Here is a 25,014-nt window from a genome sequence, read left to right on the forward strand (position 1 = left end):
GGGGGGATCGACAGAGAGGGGGGGAGAGCGAGATGGCGGTGCGAGAGAGCGAGTGGGCGATGAGACTAGAGATGGGTGCTTGACGCGAGGCGGCCGGTCGGTGCGAGAGACCGGGACGATGCAGAGTGGAGGAGTGCGACGAGTGGGGAGTGAGAGGGGGGGAGAGAGAGAGGGGGAGAGAAAAAGAGAGAGGGGGCAAGGAGCTCAAGGAGCGCCTCGCGGCCCAGAGAGAGCGCGAGATAGAGAGCGACGCGAGAGAGAGCTCGCGCGAGCGATAGAGAGAGCGAAGAGAAAGAGATACTAGAGACAGAGATCGATCACGAGAGAGAGAAAAGAGCAGCGAAAGAAAGACGCGGAAAGAGAGAGAGCAAAGCGAGAGATCAAGAGAGCAGAGACAAGAAGAGACGGCAACGCGAGCGCCCAAAGAGAATCAACCATTATGATCTATTCCTTTCTGTCAAACTACTCGCTGTGTCTAAATTTGCATCACATTCCCAGAGAGTAATTCATGGTCCCATCCCAACTCTACACACTCTACATCATAAGGCATATGATGCCATTTCCAAGTTAAGCTCACTAAACTAAATTCACTTTCATTACATGATGTACTCTGGCCTGCTTACCCATTGTGCGAATCAATGAGATCTGGATGTGGCGGTATAGGAGGTGGCTCTGGCTCCGAGGTGTCAATAAGGAGGGTATCCGAGAGGTCTACCGGGTCAGGCTGTTCCTCCACAACCACCACTGGGGCCACATGACTTCTCAGCTCAGCTTCCACCAGGAAGTTTGGCGGATCCTGTCATTTAGTTGCAGTTGTTTTTAGAAACATTAATCAAATGTCTTACAGGAGAGGGGAACTGATGGAATTAAAGAGAAATCACACATTACATTGATCAAATAATCAGTCCCCTAACATAACTGCTTCATCAGACAATGTTATGCACTTTTTATTTTCACATATTGATGACTTATTAAACACATAAACAAATGATATATAATGAATTTTTGTAGAATACATTTTAAAGAATAGGGAGTCATCAAAATATCCTCTAAAATATTCTCTAAACTATGATGATCCAAAAATAAATAAAATTAACGTAAAAAAATCTATTGAGCTATGACAAATAGAAAGGATAAAAGAGAGAACCTATTTCACAGTCACTAATACTATACAACTTCACAATCCAAACATGCGAATCGACATCAAAGCGTAATAAGGGAGCACAAAATAAAAGAAATAAAAAAATATTGAAAAAAAACATACCTGAGGCAAAGCAGGCACCTGAATCAAGCCTTTGAAATACTGAAGATTCCTAGTGTTATTATAGAACTGCTGAATCGCGGTTGGAATAAACTGGCTCTTGTAATACTTATCTTGTTACCGTGATGCAGCCGCAGGAGGGCTCAGTGCCTAATCGCGTTGGCAGGGCTGACACTCCTAGCACATGCTTTCGCCATTTACCCTTGCCACATGGTCAGCTGGCTTATGTATCGCGAGACTCACTATAGGGAGAGTAAATTCCCAAATACTTTCCATTCTAGTCCATCATAACACATTAACTTCAAGCATTTGTGTGCTATTTCGCCCTGTAATAAATTGTCCCGATAAACTAAATCTATTATATGCAAAGTCCGCTTCTGCGCAAAATCCCACACCACCCAATAACAATCCTCATAAGTTGTAATATCTGAAGAACTTTTAAACCTTATATCTCCATAAATGATTAATTCTCTAGAATTAATATATATTACGCTAATTAAAAATAACATGGCTCTTGCCTTTTTTCACAATTAGAAATAGTCAAACTCAATAATTCTTCTAAACCAGCCGAAGAGCCATAAAATAAAGACTAACCTATCAAAATATAACATATATAATAAAAAAAAGGTGCCGCTCAACATCCATTTTAAAAATATTTCCTATCCTCGTAAAATATTTTACTCTTAAAAGATCTCAACGCGTATATTAACTCGTATATCTAATTTAAATTCATACTTTTCATAATACTCATGTAAACATTAATCTATCCTCTCTTCATATATAATACATAACACATTAACAATCTGAGAATGTCTTCCTACAGGGCCATAATCATACAAACAGCTGCAGAGATGAAGTATTAGTCATTAAATCAGTGGAAATAGAGGGGAAGCAGTGACACCAAAAATAAAGAGTAAACATAGAGCAGCAAATAACCAAGCAAAAACCAATTCAACTAATATTCAATGAAGCAAAATAACATATCAAAATCTAAACTCTAAAAAAAGAAAAGAAAAAAATTAACTACACACAACGCTTCTAACATTATACTTGCGCATCACATCTATAATGAACATTATATATATATATATATATATATACGCTATATATCATATACCTACCCTAATATTCCCATATATCTATACGTCTGATATACTAATATACTCCTATACGATATTTATATATAGCATATTCACAAATCTTATGTGTATATATATGTATATGCTTTAAATATGCTACCTATGCTATCATGCTTTACCATGTTTGCACTCATATAATTACCTAAATATATCTTATAGTATATATATAACGCTATATATATATATATATATATATAACTTATATACCTTACTATATAAAATCATCATATATATATATACATAATATATATCTATATATATATCCTATGTTGAGCTGTTCGTCGTGTGTGTCGTGTATTCGCTATTATGTATATGGTATACTGTAGTCATTGTATATGTATATGTATAGTATATTGATATGTATTTGTATAAGTAGAATGTATATGTATATGCCTATATGTATATGTAAGTTGTATATGCGATATGCCCCTATACATCATATCTCCTCACATACATATACATATATATAATAGATTATATATATATAAAATATAATAACGTAAAATATATATACTTATATATCATAGTGATATGTATATATTATTTCATGGCGTATATATAGAGCGTATGATATATAGATATATATACGCATATATATTGGATATATATCATAATCAATAACATATATGTCAGTCATCTAGCATCCCACAAAAATGATATTACGCGTACATTATGACAATTCATTATACACACACGCATATTCTATGATATCATACTTATATGCGTATAATATATACTTTATCCTAGATATTCTATACTATATATATATACATATATATAGACATATATATATATATAGTACTATTAATTGCATATATATACCATATATAGTCCTAATCACAGCCGCGAGATTAACTCCTCTCATATGCAGTTATATCCCCTACATATACTCTGTATATATACAGTATACCCACTACGAAATAAATCGTCACCTATAACATATACATATCGAAGTCTAAAATGAGATATTATACATATACAAATACTCATCACTATATCTATATCTAATATAGACGATATAGATATATATATACTTATACATAATCTATCATATATAAATATAAATAAACTAAAACAATGAGATATAAATATTAGATATAAATCTCTCTATATCCATACTACGAATGCGTAGATACTAAATATAAATATAGATATAATATATATAAAAATCACTACTTTAAAATATAATATATATCTATATAATTTATAGTACCTATATATATTATAACATATATATATAAAGTGATAAATCAAACAAGTTTACAAAAATGTGCAATCCAAATTGTACACGAAATTAAGTGTCTCTTGATAACCAATCAATTCCCATAGAGAGTAAAAAAAGAAAAAGCAAGTGTTTTGGCTATAACTTACATTGAAGAGTGGGCTTATATTTGCTGGGAACTGAAAAGACAGTCCTTGGCCGCTCCAGCACATCATTTGCGCCTGTTAACGAAAAACCACACGGCACTACTTGATACTAGCATTCTCCTGACACTGGAGAAGTCAGTCTTTTATTCGGACAGATGTTAACTTAGCCTCAAACATCTCTCGAAAGCGGTGCCAGAGTGGCAAATGGCACGCTCTTTCATGATTTGGATAATTATCGTCCATTAAACGGACTGACGCGCCCTACGAACCATTCCTGGCACAAACAGGAGTAGCCTAGGCGACACATTGCTCAATTCAACCTGCAATCGCGATCACTTTCTCAAAACCTGTATGCACCACCCTAAGTCGCCCGTACCTTACCCAAGTTAAGTCTGTCGCTCACAATTCCCATTGTGCGACTAGTACTTTACTATATATATAATGTACTTACTTCTAATATTCTATATACTTATATAGATATAAAATATCACATCTATATATAGTAATTTATATAAAATATATATAAATCATACTCATAGAAATATGAATAAATAAATTTAAAAAAAAATATTATATACATATTATATATATATATAACTATAATATATAATATAATTGGGTTTTATATATATATTGCAGATATATCATATATTATATCGCTAATTATTATATATATATATATATATATATATATATATATATATAATATATATATATATTAAATATATGCATATATATAGCTATATATATATATAGTATAGGTATATATATAAATATATATATATACTATACTCTATATATATATTATATATATATGCATATATATATAGTTATATATTAGATATATATATATATATAATATATACGGTATAGTAATATATATATATAATATATATATGATTAGATATATATAACTACTATACTACTATACTAAATATATATCATAAAATATATATACTAATATTATACTATTATACTATATATATATATAACTAAATATATAATATATACTATATATATAAAATAATATATATAAAATATATATATATATACTATAATAATATATATATTATTAATATATATAGATATATTATTATAGTACTATATATACAAATATATATCTATACTAAATATATATATAATATGCATATATATATTAATATATATATAATATATATTTATATAATGTATATATATATATTCATATATATACTATATATAGTATACATATATATACATATAATATATATATATATCTACTAAATATATACTATATATAAATAAAATATCCTATATACCTATACGCTTTATACTATATATCATATGATTCATATTATAATTATAGATATATCATATACATGCTAACATATATATACAAGATATACTACATTCATATATCGTATATATATATATATATATGATATATATGATATATTATATATACATACATATTATATGATAATATTACCTATAGTAATCCTAGAATATACTATATTTTTTTCCGCCCCAAAATCTCTATATATAGTTATATATATATATATTACAAATATATATGTATATATACTACATCTAAATATATAATACTATTAATATATATATACTTATATATTATATATCTATATCCTATATTCTATATATAGTTCATCTATATATATATATATTATAATGATATTATATATACTATATATATTTCACTCATATCTATATACTCTTACTAAATTTAGTACTCATATATCGCTCATATCTTCATCCTTATACTAGTTATATCATATATATATACGATAATATACTATATATACTATATAAGCTCCTTATATATATATATATATGCTATTATATTCATATATGTTATTTCCTAAATAGTAATATATATAGTCATAAATATATATAAATATTATCCATACATATATATTATATATATATACGATATATCATTAATATCATATAGTATATATATTGCATATATATATATATATAAATATATATATATATTATATATTATAAATATACTATATTATATATACGACTCACTAGTTATACCGATATTTTATACTATATATATATATTATATAATATATATTTATATACTATCCTGCTATGTATAAATGTCGTATCTACGCTTATCTATATTATATATATAATATATATTAATATATATATATTATATATATCATATATATATCATATATATATGTATCACTATATATATATCTTATATATATATCTTATATATACTTATAATATATATATATATATATATATATATATATATAATATTATATATATATATACATTATAGATATATATATATTATATATATAAGATCTATATATATATAATCAAATAGTGGTAAATTATTGCGGTATTATACTATTATATATAAGATATATATATATATATATATATATATATATTATATATATATATATATATAATATATCCATAGTATATATATATATATAATCATATATATATTAATAATAAATATATATATATATACATACTATTATATATATATATTGTAAGATATATAAATAATATTATAAGATATGATTATATATATATATATATATACCTATATATATAGACTATAACTATTCTATATTACTTCCTATATATATAAGTATAATTATATATATATGATATATTATATATAAATATATAATATATTATATATATTATATAGGATATATATATTTTATATATATATATATCTTATATACTCATATAAAATATTATATATTATATATCCATATATCTATATATAATATATATATATATATATATATTATCATAGTATATATAATACGTATATCACCTCTACTCACTATATTCTTATAGATCAGAATATCGATTATATATATATTCTTACTATAATATATATACTTATATTCATATATATACCTATATATATATATATATCCAAATAACCTACCTTAATTTTATATATACTATATATATTATAGCATATATATATATATAATTACATAGTTATATATATATCATTTAATATAAATATATATATATACATATATATACTATTACTTTATATATTTCAATATATATATATACTCGCGCATATGATTATATATATATATAGATCTCTCAGCACGATACCTATACTATATATATAATATCTATATTATAGCATAAATATATCTATATATATATTATTAATATATTATATCCATAGTAATTATATATATATATATATATATATATATCATATATTCTCTATATTATTTCCTATATAATATATATACTTATCATATAATATCATATATATATATATTCAATTACATACATTATCCTATTATAATATAGTATATATATATATATATACTATATCTGTAATATTAGATTTTTATAATATATAATTATATATCTATTCTTATATATATATAATTATATATATATATATATATATAATAATTTATCATAAATATATATCATATATATATATTATCTATGTGTACTATATAAATATATATATATATCATTATATTCTATATATATATTATCATATATCAATATATATCATATATATATTATATATATATTAATAGAGATAGAGATATATATATTATAATGATGAGATATGATAGTGATATATATATATAGAGTAGATGAGAGAGAGAGAGATGAGAGATAAGATGAGAAGAGAGAAAGAGAGAGCTGAAAGAGAGAGAGAAAGACGTGAGTAGAAGACGGACGGAAGAGGAGAGAGAGAGAGAGAGGAGAGAGAGAGAGGAGAGGGTGAGGGGCAGAAGAGAGATGAGAGAGAGTGGAGATGAGAGAATTGAGAGAGGTGAGGAGTATAATATATATATTATACTATATATCATATAAATCATATTTAATCTATATATATATTAAATTCATATTATCATATTACTTATATATATATATACGTATATATATATCATATATATATTATATAATATATATATTTATATATAGATTAGTTGATATTCATACATATATACATATTCATATACATATATTCATATATATATATTATATATATATATATATATATTTTATTATTAAAAATATATATATTTATTTAAATTTTATATATAATTATATATATATATCTAATCTATATATATATAAATATATCTTTTATATATATATATATATTATATATATATATATATATATTTATACAAATATATCATATATATATATTCATATCTAAATATATATATCATATATCTATATATTTATATATATATATATATATATATCTATCATATTATATATATATATATTATAATATTATAATATATATATATATTAAATATATATATATATCTCAACATATTATATATATAATATATATATATATATATCATATATATATATATTTATATAATGATATACATTCTATAATATTATATATTTATATATATATATATATGATATATAGATATATATATATATATATACTATATCATATAATATATCTATTGTATATATCAAATATATTATTATATACATATCATATTATATATATATATATATTTTATATATATATATATATCATATATATATATATATACATATATATATTATATATATATATACTAATATATATATTATTGATATATATATATATATATATATATGTCATAATATATATATTATATATATATATCTATATATATATATATTATATATCATAAATATATCTATCATAAAAATATTTCATATATATATTATATTACATATCCACTATGTATATATATATATTATTAATATATATATATAATATATATTATATATATATATAAATATTATATATATATAATATATTCATATAAGGTTATATTCTAACATAGATTTATTCCATATTTATATAGATCACTATATATGTTTTATGTATCATTCATATGTACTACTATATGTATATATATATATATATATATACCTATATATACTCAATATATGTCCTATATATATTATACTATATATATTTCATATCACTTCTATATTTATCTGTATTCATATATATATATATATAAATATATATATATATTATATATATAATTATACTATATATATATACATACATGAATATATATGAATTATAAATAATGTTTATATATCATACATATATTATATATACATATATATTATATATGTTATATATATATATTATATATATACTTTATATATATATATATATATTATATATATATTAATTATATGTATATATTTCTTATATAAATCTATTTCTTATATATCATATATCTACATTTATATATATATAATCAAAATATATATATATATATATATATACATATACTAAATATTACGATTAAATATATATATTACTATCCATAATATTATATATAGATATATATATATAATTATATTAAATAATATATATTATATATATATCTATATAATATATATATTACATATTTATATAATATATATATATATAAATATATATAATTATATTTCATATATATATATATTATATAAATATATTTATATATAAATATATTATATTAAATATATAATATATATATATATATATATTTATATATAAAATATATATATATCATTACTATACTATAATATATCTAATATATATCTTATATGTATATATATTATATATATATTTCTACAATCATAAATAAAAAATCCATATATTTTTACTATCTAATATATATATACATTCTCTATATTCATAAATATATATATATACTTATATTATATTATAATATATAATATATATATATATATATATATTTATATTTATATATAAATATATAAAATATATGTATATATATATAAATATAACTAAACATATATATATTAAATATATATATATAAATATATATAAATATTTATAAAAATATATATATAATATTATATATATATATCTATATATATATATATATATTTATATATAATCTTATGCATATATATATATATATATATACTATATATATATATATATATATATATTTATTATATTATAGATGCATTATTATATTTATACATATATATATGCTTTATATGTATATATATATATATATCATATATATATATATATATATATATATATATATATATATTATATACATATATGCATGCTTATATATATATATATATATATTTTATATATATATACATATATATATATATATATATGCATATATATATATCTATATATAATATATATATTATGCATATATATATATATATATGTATTATTATTTATATATATATATATATAATATATATTATATATTCATATATATATATATTTATATATATATATATAATATATATAATATATGCATATATATATATATATATATATATATAGATTGTATCTATTATATAGATATATATATATGTTTATAATGTATATATATATATTTATATATATATCGATACTATTTATTTATACATATATTTATTAATATATATATTTATATATATATGTTTATATATTTTATATATATTTATATATATATATATATTTATAATAAATATTTAAATATATATATATTTATATATAAATTATATAATATTTATATATATATTGATATAAATAGTTATTATAAATATATATATATTTTATTTTAAAATATATATAAATATTTATATATAAATGTATATATATATATATATACTATATATATCTTTATTATATATATATATATATATATATATAAATATTATAAACATATATATATAAATATATAAATATATATATATCAATATATAAACATATATATATAAATATATATATATAAATATATATATAAATATGTAATATAAATATATATATATAATTATATATATTTAAATATATATTTAAAATTTGTATTTAAATATATATATATATATTTCATTACATCCTTTATATAGTATATATTTCTATTATCTATATATATATATATATATATTTAATATACATATAGATATTATATAGATAATTATATATATATATGAATATATAGATATATATATTAATTTATATATATTATATATATATTTTTATGTATATATATAATATATATATATATATATATATATATTTATATAGATATATAATGGAATATGTATATATTATATTTAATGCTTATGTAGACATGTAAATATATTGTATTATGTATACCTGTATATATAATGTATATTATATATATATGTATATAATAATGTTTATGTTTATAGTATTATATAAACATTACATATATTATATATAAATATATTTATTTATAATAAATATATATATATAATATATAATATATGTATATATATGTAATATATGTATATCTATGTAAATATATGTATATTATATGGTATATATATGTATATATATGTATATGCATATATACGTGTATATATGTATACACACAATATATATTACATATACATATATATATCTATATATATACGCACTATATATATATATATAATATACATTAATATATATATATATATATATATATATATATTAAACATACATATCTACACCATATGCACACCCAAATATCAGAGATAGAGAATGAGAATGAGATAAACTGATTCATTGTATCCTCCAACAAAAAAAAAAAGGAAAATAAAGTTAGGTTACCCTTTCAAACACTAGATTTCTTTTAGATTAATTTTCAAAATGAAATGAAAGTTTAAGTCCCTCACCTGCTTCATAGAGATTTAAAATGCATTCCATGTACTCTAACATCTCAACTGCCAACTCAAAGCTGAAAAGATCTTTAAAATAATGTATGCACCAACAACTAAATACAGAAGTCAATATTAAATATTTTGATCACACTAGACCTAATCATAAACAGGTCGCTAATGGCAACTAATATTAGCTTCTCTCATATATTAATCTTTCATGGATTGATCTGATAGCAATACACACATCTAGACAAGAAGTAAGAGATTTCTGGTACTATAATAACAAATGGAAAAAAAAATGTATATTCATTCTTTCTTTCTTTACATCATATTATAAGCAGGAAACTAACCTACATATAGGGAATATCAAAATAATATCAAGCTAATTAACCCATTGCAGACGGAGATAAATTTGCTTGCCCAACCTCCAGGATAGGTTTTATTTTAGAGAGAGACCGCTTGAATCAATATAATTTGAATCATCCCACTCTCTTTCAGTCATTCATTGTAAAACTAGAGCGGTTTTTGTGTTTTATTTTTTTGTGTTTTATTGAGTTTAGAGACTTATATGTGCCATATGACAGGCTCTATCAGTGCTTGCAGTAGTTGACTTAAAAATTGTAGGTATATTATCAATTCATTAGCTCATTATTTCCTTTATACTCAATGTGATTAGAAGTGATTGCTGTGTTTTATGGCGAGGACAAAAAGACAACTTTACGTTTTTTTCATATTTTTAGGCTGTCATGATGACGGAATACGAAACATATATACCACCTACAATAAAGATAACAAGAAGAGGTAGGGAAGAGGTGAATGAAACCTGGTGCAGTATGACTGTGAGTGCCACAGTGAAAGGCAATCCATATTGGCCAACAGGAGCACTCATTTTAGACCACTGGGTATGGATTGGAGTCAACCTTGCCTCCTTCTCGTTCTGCCTTGACACATCCTCTCATCGGCCGCAGGGGGCGGTACTTTTGAGTAGAAGGGTTCATCAACTTAGTGTGTGCTGTTGCATCGCTCTATAGAGACCAGTTGCTTTGCTAGAATAGAGACCGTGGATGGGTGCCATTCAAGGTGCTCTCTCTCCTGCTGTGTGCTAGGAAAAAAAAGAAAAAAGTTGGGGTGCCATCTAGGTTTTGGACGTTAGCTAGCACGGTATTACGGGTAATTATCAGGTAAATTATGACTGCATTTAGCCCATTTATCACGCATTCCTTTTTCATAGCACAATTAAAATAGGCAGTAAGTATTCCAAAATCCCCATGAACGTTCATGTACAATCCATGAACTTGCTGCCCGTCCATCTGTCAGGCCAAAGCTCCTACGTCATGTATGTCATGACACCCGTATGCAATGGGTTAATATCCTAACCACTACAATCAGAGATCCTTAGAAATAGATCATAACCCAATCTTACAATCAATTTCCAACTGCTCTTTACCAAACATTGTGTGGTAAACATTGTGTGGTACACACACCAATAAATACCTGTAGCCTTTGATATGAGAAAGTTTAGCCTTCTTAAAGCTAAACCAAGTGTATACCATGATGCTATTTTTAGTTAGGAGCAGTAACTTTTTCACTTACTAATTGTTGGCATCATTTTCTGCTAAAGCTTCAAGTTCCTCTGGGGTAACAGTGAGTGCACCAGGGAACCGTGGGTAACGTTGGTGGAAGTTTAACTTGGTCACCAGCAGGTCACAGTAGAACCTAATCAACCGTCCATAACCATGCGTTAAATGGCGCTAAGGAAAAAAAAAGTATTATCACTGCTGTGCCATTATGTGCCATTATACATATATATATACATATATACATATACATATATATATACATATACATATATATACATATATACATATATTTATATATAAATATACATATATTTATATATAAATATATATATATATTTATATACCTTAAAATATGTTAGATTCTATATATATCTTATATATAAATATATATAAATATTACTATATAACCTAAATATATTATATTGATCATATAAATATATATTATATCTAATTAGATCCACTATATTAACATTAAATATATATATATATATTTTATATATAAATATATTTAAAATATCTATATACTCCTCCATATATTTTATATATAATAATATATATAATATATATATAATAAAATAACACACAATATATATTTTATATCATATATATATCATATCTATAAAATCTAAAAATATAATACATACCATATATAAACACCCTATAATATAAATATATATAATATATATATATATATATATATAAATATATATATATAAATAATATATATATTAATATCTATAATATATAATATATCTAATACATAATATATATATAATATATAAACATATATAATCCATATATAATATATATAAGTACGATATAATATATCTAGGTTAAATATATATACTAATAAATATATAATACATTTATAAGTGGTATCTAACTATCTACATAAATAATACTTATATAATATATATGAAATACATAAATTAACGGAATATATCTCAATTAATAGTGAATATATATAATATTAATATATAATATATAGAGCAATATAATTTATATAATATACATTATATAATATATAATATATAATATATAATATATAATATATAATATATAATATATATAATATACATATAATATATATAATATATAATATATAATATATATAATATACATATAATATATATATAATATATAATATATAATACAACAACACCAACAATACTCAGTCTCATTTTTCTCATTAAAAAAATAGGTATTAACAGCTGATTTTTATCTTAACCCTCTCTGGACGGGTGGTACACTACTGTACCGCTCATTCAAAAGCCCAGTCGCCGGGCGGTACAATATTGTGCCAGCCATTTAATTGATTTAGGCCTAAGCGTTCGAAAGCCCCGGCATTGTGACATGTAAGGCTAGAATGCCCCCGTCGTGAGTGGGTTAATCCTTAAAGAATGAACCATCTCACAACCCAGGATTGAAATGGCTCATTAATGCATCAAAGAATTGCTTTTATCAATTCTTGTTTATTTTGCATAGAAAATGACTTATATTTTTTAAATCATCAATCATAATCTACAGCTTAACACGTACTTTCCCGGAATCGGGGACGGCCTCGACTACCGCGAAAACCCTATGCCGCGGGGTGTGATTGCAATATTGCATTGAAATCGTCACACTGGCATGACGCCCCGGCATCGGGAGTTTGGCTGTGTCACACGGGTGGACGCACCGTCGTCATAGGGTTAAGACTTGGAAATATTAATATCATTTTCCAGCATCCCAAGGTAGGTCTAGGTCTAGGTTGCCCAGTGCAAGCAGGATGCATGTTCTTTAGGTTTATTCAATTTAAAATTCCTTCGTTCAGATGAAAAGCAAAAAAAAAGCATAGAACATTAAAGGATAGAGATCCTTTCTACAGACCTCCTTACTCTTATCATTCGTACTTATAGAAACTTTCATAAAATTAAAGTAAAATTTTTTCCAGTGAGGGTACGGTCGATTGTAAAAAAGATAAGCTGATGGAAGGTTACTTTAAGCATCAGTTGCATTCAAACAAATTACACTAGCATCATAGGCATTGGGGATTGTTTAGACTATATTCTTAGAGACATACAATACATTATCTGTCACTCCTCATTCACTAGCTCCTGGAAAGAGACCTAAAGTGACATGAAATTATGAAGTTCAAAAGAAATATGCAGAATATCCTCACAGATCAAATGAATATTCCTGTACACGCATGTTTGTAATAACTACAAGTGCAGAAAATATTGTGGCTTTCTAATATCCTTGTTATAGATACATCAAACAATCTGCATAGCAAATAATATCAGCTACATTCCAATATTTATAATTATACAGGTGTAGAGGGTACCCTGATCACCTGACACAGGTTGTTTTACTGATACACAGGACATGTGTATATATATATAATTCCTCATATGTTTTCATAGAACATTATAGTGTAAATTAAAGTTCCCCTTTTTTTTTTTCTTTTTTTTCTTTTTTTGTAATTCTCCTCTACTACATGATTTCCCAGCTACCTTCATGCCCTTCCCAGCTGTTATAACCACAGGAAAGCGTGATAAAAAAATTATATATATATATACATTGATATGGACTTACAAAATGTTGCCCTGTATCTTTGATTCTGTTCACATGACGTTGAGAGTTGAATCTACCTCGCACCTAACACATTGGTTAATGACCATCGCGGGAAGATCAACATGAAAGGCAGTGGCGAGCGCCTAAATTGTCCAAATCTGTGACATCAGTGTTTATATGGGAGGGGAAATTGAGAGCCACGTCTGTCCGCAAAAACAGGTTCCAGCAATCTTGTCGCGTGAGCGTGTCCCAATGATGAGATTCCTCACGTGCTTCATCTTAACAGGGACCTCCTCATCATTAACAGCCTTGCGAAAACTGGCCTCCTAAATGAGAACAAAATAATTCATTGTCAGACAAATTGAAATTTGCACTCAGTTTAAAAAAAAAGAAAACAGAAAGAAATTAACTTAAACATAAACATCAAACAAACAATCTAAAGAAAAACACAACTAAAATAAACAACAGCAATCAGTTTCCTTCTCCTACCAATGTCCTACAGAAATGATGAGAAAAAGAGGAGGCTAACAAAGAAGAGAGAGGGAGGCAGGGAGAGGGAGAGGGAGGCAGGGAGAGGGAGAGGGAGAGGGAGAGGGAGAGGTGCAGGAGGAGAGGGAGGAGGGGATTGAGGGAGAAAATGACGCGGCGGAGGGACGAGTGGAGAGGGAGAGGGACTGAGGGGGAGGGAGAGGACGAGAGAGGAGAGGACGAGGGCGAGGGAGAGGGATGAGGAGGGAGAGGGAGAGGGAGAGGGAGAGGGAGAGGAGATGGAGAGAGGGAGAGGGAGAGGGAGCGGGGAGAGAGTCGTGGCGACGGGAGAAGAGTGAGCGAAAAAGGGAAAGTGGGAAAGAAATCTCTGGGAAGACAGGGAAGGACGATGTCAAGGGTGAAGGTGAAGGTGGAAGGTGGAGTGGAGCGTGGAGGTGGGAGGTGGAGGTGAGACTGGTGGAGGTGGAGGGTGAGTGGAGGGGGTGGGGGGAGGACGGGGAGGGGTGGAGGGGGGGAGGGGAGGGGGCGGGGGAGTAGGTGACGGGGGAGGGGGGGGGTGATAGGAGGGGGAGGGGGAGGGGAGCGGGGGAGGGGGAAAAAAAGGACGCGAGGGGCGGGAGATTGGGGGGAGGGGAGGGGAGGGGGAGGGGGTGGGGGAGAAAAAGTCCCGAGACAGGGCATCAGGGAGTCAAGGAAATGGGGGGTTTGGGGGGACGGGAAAGAGGGCCCGGGACAGGGCCATCAAAAGGGGGGCAAAGGGGGTAAATGGGGCGGTTTGGGGAACGGGAAAGAATCCAGAGAAAAGGGCCTCAGGGGGTCATGGAAAAGGGGATTGGGGAGACGGGAAAGAGTCCCCGAACAGGCATCAGGGAGTCAGGAAAAGTTGGGGGAAAGGAAAGAGTCCGAGACAGGGCATCGGGGGCTGGGAAAAGGGGGGTTGGGGAGAAAAGGGAAAGAGTCCCGGGGCAGGGCATCAGGGAAATCATGGGAAAAAAGGGGGTTGGGGAACGGGGGAAAGGGGGTTCCCCCAGAGACAGGCATCAGGGAGTCAGGGAAAAGGGGATTGGGGGGAACGGGAGTCCCGGAAATAGGGGGGTCAGGGGGTCATGGAAATGGGGAGTTGGGGGGAAAGGGAAAGAGCCAGAGACAGGGGATCAGGGAGTCATGGAAATGGGGGTTTGGGGGGACGGGGAAAAAGTTCCCGAGACAGGGGATCAGGGGGTCATGGAAATGGGGAGTTGGGGGGAAAGGAAAGAGTCCAGAGACAGGGGGTCAGGAGTCATGGAAAGGGGGGGTTGGGGAGAAAGGGAAAGAGTCCAGGGGAAAAGGCATCAGGGAGTCATGGGAAAAGGGGAGTTGGGGGGACGGGAAAGAGTCCAGGGGAAAAGGGCATTTAGGAGTCATGGGAAAAGGGGGGTTGGGGAGACGGAAAGAAAGAAACCAGGGGGAAAAAGGGGGTCAGGGAGTCCCCCGGGAAAAAAGGGGGTTTGGGGGGACGGGGAAAAAGTCCAGAGACAGGGCATCAGGGATCATGGGAAAGGGGAGTTGGGGAGACGGGGAAAAAGTTTCCCGGGACAGGGCCTCAGGGATCATGGAAATGGGGGGTTGGGGGGAAAGCCAGGAGACAGGGCATCAGGAGTCATGGAAATGGGGAGTTGGGGAGACGGAAAGAGTCCAGAGACAGGGCATCAGGAGTCATGGAAATGGGGAGTTGGGGAGACGGAAAGAGTCCAGAGACAGGGCATCAGGAGTCATGGAAATGGGGAGTTGGGGAGACGGGAAAGAGTCCAGGAGACAGGGCATCAGGGAGTCATGGAAATGGGGAGTTGGGGAGACGGGAAAGAGTCCAGGAGACAGGGCATCAGGGAGTCATGGAAATGGGGAGTTGGGGAGACGGGAAAGAGTCCAGGAGACAGGGCATCGGGGAGTCATGGAAATGGGGAGTTGGGGAGTCATGGAGATGGGGAGATGGGGAGATGGGGAGTTGGGGAATCAGGGAGTCATGGAAATGGGGAGTTGGGGAGACGGGAAAGAGTCCAGGAGACAGGGCATCAGGAGTCATGGAAATGGGGAGTTGGGGAGACGGAAAGAGTCCAGAGACAGGGCATCAGGAGTCATGGAAATGGGGAGTTGGGGAGACGGGAAAGAGTCCAGGAGGACAGGGCATCAGGGAAGTCATGGAAATGGGGAGTTGGGGAGACGGAAAGAGTCCAGAGACAGGCATCAGGGAGTCATGAAATGGGGAGTTGGGGAGACGGGAAAGAGTCCAGAGACAGGCATCAGGGAGTCATGAAATGGGGAGTTGGGGAGACGGAAAGAGTCCAGAGACAGGCATCAGGGAGTCATGGAAATGGGGAGTTGGGGAGACGGGAAAGAGTCCAGAGACAGGGCATCAGGAGTCATGGAAATGGGGAGTTGGGGAGACGGGAAAGAGTCCAGGAGACAGGGCATCAGGGAGTCATGGAAATGGGGAGTTGGGGAGACGGGAAAGAGTCCAGGAGACAGGGCATCAGGGAGTCATGGAAATGGGGAGTTGGGGTGGCGGAAAAGAGTCCAGAGACAGGGCATCAGGGAGTCAGGGAAAGGGGGAGTTGGGGAGACGGGAAAGAGTCCAGGAGACAGGGCATCAGGGAGTCATGGAAATGGGGAGTTGGGGAGACGGGAAAGAGTCCAGGAGACAGGGCATCAGGGAGTCATGGAAATGGGGAGTTGGGGAGACGGGAAAGAGTCCAGGAGACAGGCATCAGGGAGTCATGAAATGGGGAGTTGGGGAGACGGGAAAGAGTTCCAGGAGACAGGGCATCGGGGAGTCATGGAAATGGGGAGTTGGGGAGACGGGAAAGAGTCCAGAGACAGGGCATCAGGAGTCATGGAAATGGGGAGTTGGGGAGACGGAAAGAGTCCAGAGACAGGCATCAGGGAGTCAGGGAATTGGGGAGTTGGGGAGACGGGGAAGAGGCCAGGTGACAGGCATCAGGGAGTCATGAAATGGGGAGTTGGGGAGACGGAAAGAGTCCAGAGACAGGCATCAGGGAGTCATGAAATGGGGAGTTGGGGAATCAGGGAGTCATGGAAATGGGGAGTTGGGGAGACGGGAAAGAGTCCAGGAGACAGGGCATCAGGGAGTCATGGAAATGGGGAGTTGGGGAGACGGGAAAGAGTCCAGGAGACAGGGCATCAGGGAGTCATGGAAATGGGGAGTTGGGGAGACGGGAAAGAGTCCAGGAGACCGGGCATCAGCGAGTCTGAACTGGGGTGATGGGGAGACGGGAAAGAGTTCCAGGAGACAGGGCATCAGGAGTTATGGAAATGGGGAGCTGGAGAGATGGGAAAGAGTCCAGGAGACAGGGCATCAGGGAGTCATGGAAATGGGGAGTTGGGGAGACGGGAAAGAGTCCAGGAGACAGGGCATCAGGGAGTCATGGAAATGGGGAGTTGGGGAGACGGGAAAGAGTCCAGGAGACAGGGCATCAGGGAGTCATGGAAATGGGGAGTTGGGGAGACGGGAAAGAGTCCAGGAGACAGGGCATCAGGGAGTCATGGAAATGGGGAGTTGGGGAGACGGGAAAGAGTCCAGAGACAGGCATCAGGGAGTCATGAGATGGGGAGTTGGGGAATCAGGGAGTCATGGAAATGGGGAGTTGGGGAGACGGGAAAGAGTCCAAATGACACGGCAACAGGCAGTCATGGAAATGGGGAGTTGGGGAGACGGGAAAGAGTCCAGGAGACAGGGCATCAGGGAGTCATGGAAATGGGGAGTTGGGGAGACGGGAAAGAGTCCAGGAGACAGGGCATCAGGGAGTCATGGAATTATATCCATGTCTATGCTTTACATGTGATAAATCCTCAATATACAATATATGGTGGAGTTGTTTAACATGTTAACCCATATATGACAGCACCGATTAGGCCTAAAAGACGGGTGTCAATGTGTACATGATGCGACATCGGGATCTGCTCACAGTTGAAGCACACACAGTCATGAAGTATTATAACTGTAATGGTGCTAGCTCCAGAGTTCCAAAGTAAGCCTAAGCTTGCATTTTATGATGGATTTATGGGGAAATATTGTATGGACTATTCTGCGCTACCTAGAGGGCAGAGAAAACACTTTCCCCATCCCTCTAATTTTTAGCCAGAGCCGCTAGTGTTGTAGACCACCCATCCTGGTGACCAGTTAGGTCTGCAATGAGTTAAATCACAAAAATATCTTCTGCAGTAAGAAAGTCCCACATAAAAGAGATGTTGGTTTAATTATATATTTAAAGAGCCCAAACCATGTCTGAAGTCACCCCTGAGCATCCAAAAATGGTTATGGTCACTTGGTACATGTTTTCAGTGAATATATTATGATTATTTCAAGTCACCTCTCAACTCTGGACAACATATGTAGTTTTATAGATCCCTATATATGACTCTTTTTATGTGCTGGATAATTCATATTAAATATGTTAACAAATAGAACAATTAGATTTTCAGTTTCATGTGCCCTATAACCTACATTTCTTTTCACAAAAGTTACAATAAATGTATGAAAAGTATACTATTTCTTAAACTTTACTTTAGCATTAGATTAAGTCTGTATCTTTCTTTTTGAATGCAGTTTTTGTGACTGACTGAGAGATTATGATTTATTGTCTTAAATATGTTTTAGTATCCAGGCTGCTCCAGGCTAATCAGCTATCATGAACTGACTCCATATTTGCATTAGGAAGTTTATCAGATGAGTTATCTATCTTTTCTTTTCCTAGAATGGTGCGAGAACTGCTAACTCAAGGTGCTGAGGGACGAGTCTACACTGGCAAGTGGCTCGGGCACTCAGTAGTTTTCAAGGAGAGGTTTCCGAAACAATATCGTCATCCAGACTTAGACACCCAAATTACACGTGAGCGATTAAAGGCCGAAGCCCGTACGTTGACAAGATGCCGTATGGTAGGAATTAGAACCCCAGTGGTTTATGATGTGGATTTTAACAAGAGCCTGATCATCATGGAGAAAATTGAGAGTTCATCTACTGTGCGAAACTACATCTATGATGCTGTTAATCAAAAGCTTTCTATGGACAACCAAGTTTTAAGAAGCCTTGCTGAAAGAATTGGAAAAGTATTGTCAAAAATGCATTCAAATCATATTATTCATGGGGACTTGACAACCTCAAATATGCTGCTTGTGACTCCCTATGAAGAGTCAGAGATTGTTCTTATTGACTTTGGTTTGAGTTCTGTCAGTGAAGCCATCGAGGACAAAGCAGTAGACCTGTATGTCCTGGAGCGAGCTATTCTAAGCACCCACCCTCATACTGAGAATTTTGTCTCACATGTTCTTTCAGTTTACAAAATGCAAGGTGGTGATGGAGCTTCCGAAGTAATTAAACGGTTGGATGAAGTCCGTTACAGGGGTAGAAAAAAGCTCTGTTTTGGTTAAATGTGCCATTGATTTGTCATAATTGTTATGGGCACATATCTTAACTACAAATGTGAAAGTTTTGAAAGATTCATTAAAATGTATTAACTTTATTCATCAATCATCATTATTATCCCCATAATCTTAGTAGCTACCAATTATTTGATAACTAGACATTACTTTGTTGGCTGTGCAGATCTCATGTGTATACTTTTGTATGGAAGTGCACATATTTTTATAATTGCAAAATTTCAGTTAACTTTATATCTTCTCTGCACATAGGATGAAGTTTTAGAGACATTGTTTTATGTTGTCATGTAATTTTTATTTGGGAAATCTTTGTTTCTTGTGGGATCTGCTTAAAATCATTTACTCTGCACTGGCCCTTAAAAGATACAGCTCATAAATACAGTAAAGGTGAAACAAACCCATGTTAACCCATTCATGCCGTGGGCATTCCAGCCTTGCAAGTTGCAATGCCGGGGCTCTCGAACGCATAGGCCTAAATCAATTAAATGATCGACGCTGTATGATGGCACCCTGCGAACGGGCCTTGAATGCGCGGTACCCGTGTGGTACCACCCGTCCAGAGAGGGTTAATGTTGCGTATACTGAAAACCCATCTAGACTGGTGATCTTTGCTAGGCAAACTTTGCTGTGTCATCAGAAATGGTGAAACCATATAATTACAAAGATTTACTTATGGTTTCACCACTTCTGACATTGTATCTAGCAAAATTTGCCAAGCAAAGCTTGCCCATCTGGACAGGGCCTAAGCATCAGTCTGAGCTTGTCATTTTTTTTAAAGTACTCTTTCATCTTTACTTATTTGCTACAGTACCCGAACTAGATTGCATTTTTTCTACCATTTCACCAATCTGAAGTAGTTCGAAGTATTAAAAATATCCACAGGGAATTTACAGGGTGACAAGGTTTCAGATTATATTCCTTATCTGCATCAATATTTACAAATTACAGTAGACTGAAAATACAGTACTAGATGCTGTATTGGATAGCTTGCCCTCCTATTAGGGAACCAAGTTCATAACTGCTCTAGAGAAGGTTAAAATTTTAAATTGAAGTGTTCCATGGCAGGGAAGTTAAATACAATAATCTATTAGTTACTACAAAGTGAAGTGAAGGGAAGAAGTAAACAACCAATTGATAGACATCTTATATTTACATCTGATAGTTGAGATACATGTATGTACATGAGAAATGTTACATGTTATGTACACATACAAATTTTTGAGACCTTAAAATTCACTACCAGATTTTAAAAAAGTAAATATCTGCTTTAACTCAAAGGAACAATATTTGCTTTTAAAGATGATACACTGATAAATCACAGTTAATCACAATTATATAGTAAACACATCTCAGGTAAAAAAAATTGTACTCTTTTGTGAGATAATGCATCTCCATGTACATTGTGACAAGAATCTGTTACCCAATTCAAATACCTTCAAGATAGTACTGTTGATTACAGAACTTAAATATTAAGGCACAAAAGAATTACTTTACACATTATTTGTCATTCTATAGAAAAATTTACATTTATCTTACATGAGAGCATAAACCATACTGTAGACCTGGAGAAGAGAATGCAATTTCAACAACTTCTAATATGCTGAATTTTGCACTGAACTCCAAATGTTAAATATGATTTCACAAACATAGCAACCAAGGGAAATGATATGTAATATTTCTGCATCCCTTATCATCTCTACAATAAGATTTGATACCCACACTGCTTGAGACCAGCAGGCAGACTGAGCACTACACTCGGGTCTGTTCCTGAGGATATTCAAGAGCATCATAAATTAGATATAAAACTGCTATCAATACAGCTTATATACAGTAAAACTTGGTCCTTTGCATTTTTGGTTGCCATTTTACAATGGCTTAAAATTCCAATTTTTCCCTCATGGCCCTAAACCAAATAAATATGACCTTTTCAGGTGCCAATTAATATCTCCGTGATTAGTATATACATATAGGTCTACATTTATATATATTTATATAAATATATTTCTCCTGAGTTCAAAATACATCACTCATTAGACTAAATGTGGGAGAAAACAAACAGTGCATGCAACTTTTCATATTAATAATTTGGCTGACCTGATTTTATAAGGAAAATTTGATAACTATATTTCTTATTGCTTGAACTTTTGATATACTGAGACTTCTCATTGCTCTGGGTGAAAGGTCTGACATTGGTTACAAAAAAGTAAATATAAAAATTAATTGAAAATATACTAAAATTTCACTGTAATGAGCACATCTACAAACAACTTTAAACATTATTAGACAATGTAGCAGGCAAAATGTATACAGAAGCAAAGACAAAGGTCAGACCAGGATACTATTTTCCTCCCTTCTTTTTTCTTTCTCCATCACATTTCGTCTTGTAATCTGAACCATTTCTCACAGCACATTCCTACCACAACTTATCTAGGGACATGCACTCTGGTTCAAAAAAAGGCACACAGTTTATCTAAAACTTCTACCAGACAATTTGGACAGTTAAGATCACATTTGTTTGCATTTCACTTTCTAACGCAAATTATACACTGCTGAAACCAGATACTTTCATATGTTATATAAACATATCTTGACTTTCAGTGGTGCAAGAACAGAATGCTAAAATATAAGACCTTTCCTGTAATAACAAAATGCATAAGCCGTAATTCTATTTCCATTATAAAAAAAGAGATTAATTATTTACATAAACAGCACTTTGCAGAGAATGCCTTGTCAACTAATATGATACACCAGGCAACATTTTTTTAGCACCTCAATAATTGGGCACATACTCACAGGCAATCTAATGAGATCACACATGCAAAACATAAAAACAAAAAATAAATAAAATTAAAGTAAGAAAATAATTTCCTTCTATTTCATAACAAAAAATATTTAAAAAATGAGCAAGATAAAAGATTATCTTTCTTAACAAAGTTAAAAGGCATAAAATAAACACATTTTCACTTGCACACTTCATTTCCTTGGGGTGGCAGATGTTCTAAAGACTTTTCTCGGTGTGGCAGGAGCTTTGTGAGTCTTTTCTTGACTTCTTGTCACCATTGACTTATGGCTCCATGTGTGAGAGCGAGTGTGAACCCTTGCAGATTTTGGAATAGGTTCCTCTGCAGATTCTGCTTCAATGTCAGAGGTTCTTTTTCTCTTAGGTGTAACAGTTTTCGGTACATTTTGAACAACTGTTTCTGTTGTCCCCCTATTAACCGACTTAAGCACACGATTGCTAGGATCAACAGCTGAGTTACCAAGAGCCTTTAAAGACCTGGCACTAGTTCCTGCTGCCTCCTCTTTCTCTTGTTCTTTCCATTCATTGTTATTATTTGAGGCAACAGGGGTCTGCTCTTTATTTTCAATTTCCATACCTGGTGGTACGTGGATATTAGACCTCGTTCTTCTTCTACCATCATTCTTCTCGGATGCCAAGTTCCCTCCTAAAGACTTTCCTCGGCCAGTCACTCCTCTGTGCTTTCTTCCTCTTGCATCTATTCCTGGACTTGTGGTGCTACTTGACACAACTGGAATT

At 31.1% G+C, this 25,014-nt stretch overlaps 3 protein-coding genes across 3 annotated transcripts in view; 1 reads left to right on the plus strand and 2 right to left on the minus strand.

Moving 5' to 3' along the window:
- LOC122255219 (huntingtin-interacting protein 1-like) overlaps window positions 1-16,909 on the minus strand; it is a 42,929-nt gene extending 26,020 nt beyond the window's left edge. Inside the window, 9 exon segments of the mRNA XM_086541431.1 lie at window positions 624-796; window positions 1,265-1,333; window positions 1,463-1,503; window positions 3,772-3,843; window positions 11,437-11,498; window positions 13,015-13,172; window positions 15,576-15,776; window positions 15,779-15,880; window positions 16,904-16,909. Coding sequence (XP_086397557.1) covers window positions 624-796; window positions 1,265-1,333; window positions 1,463-1,503; window positions 3,772-3,843; window positions 11,437-11,498; window positions 13,015-13,172; window positions 15,576-15,776; window positions 15,779-15,880; window positions 16,904-16,909 — 884 coding nt within the window.
- Window positions 16,910-19,916: 3,007 nt separating this feature from the next.
- Window positions 19,917-21,559, plus strand: Tcs5 (TP53 regulating kinase). Its single transcript, XM_043032532.2, has 2 exons — window positions 19,917-20,068; window positions 20,795-21,559. Exons 1-2 carry the CDS (start codon window positions 19,980-19,982, stop codon window positions 21,465-21,467), a joined length of 762 nt encoding a protein of 253 aa, XP_042888466.2. The 5' UTR covers window positions 19,917-19,979; the 3' UTR covers window positions 21,468-21,559.
- Window positions 21,560-22,607: 1,048 nt separating this feature from the next.
- The window catches only part of Pp2C1 (protein phosphatase 2C), a 16,777-nt gene continuing 14,370 nt past the window's right edge, over window positions 22,608-25,014 (minus strand). Inside the window, exon 6 of the mRNA XM_043032530.2 lies at window positions 22,608-25,014. This exon is cut by the window's right edge and continues 671 nt beyond it. Within this exon, the coding sequence (XP_042888464.1) occupies window positions 24,450-25,014 (565 nt within the window). The 3' untranslated portion in view covers window positions 22,608-24,449.

The sequence above is a fragment of the Penaeus japonicus genome, unplaced genomic scaffold (genome assembly GCF_977035675.1).
Source record: "Penaeus japonicus unplaced genomic scaffold, GWHDUDI00000001_assembly GWHDUDI00000011, whole genome shotgun sequence".
Lineage (NCBI taxonomy): Eukaryota > Metazoa > Arthropoda > Malacostraca > Decapoda > Penaeidae > Penaeus > Penaeus japonicus.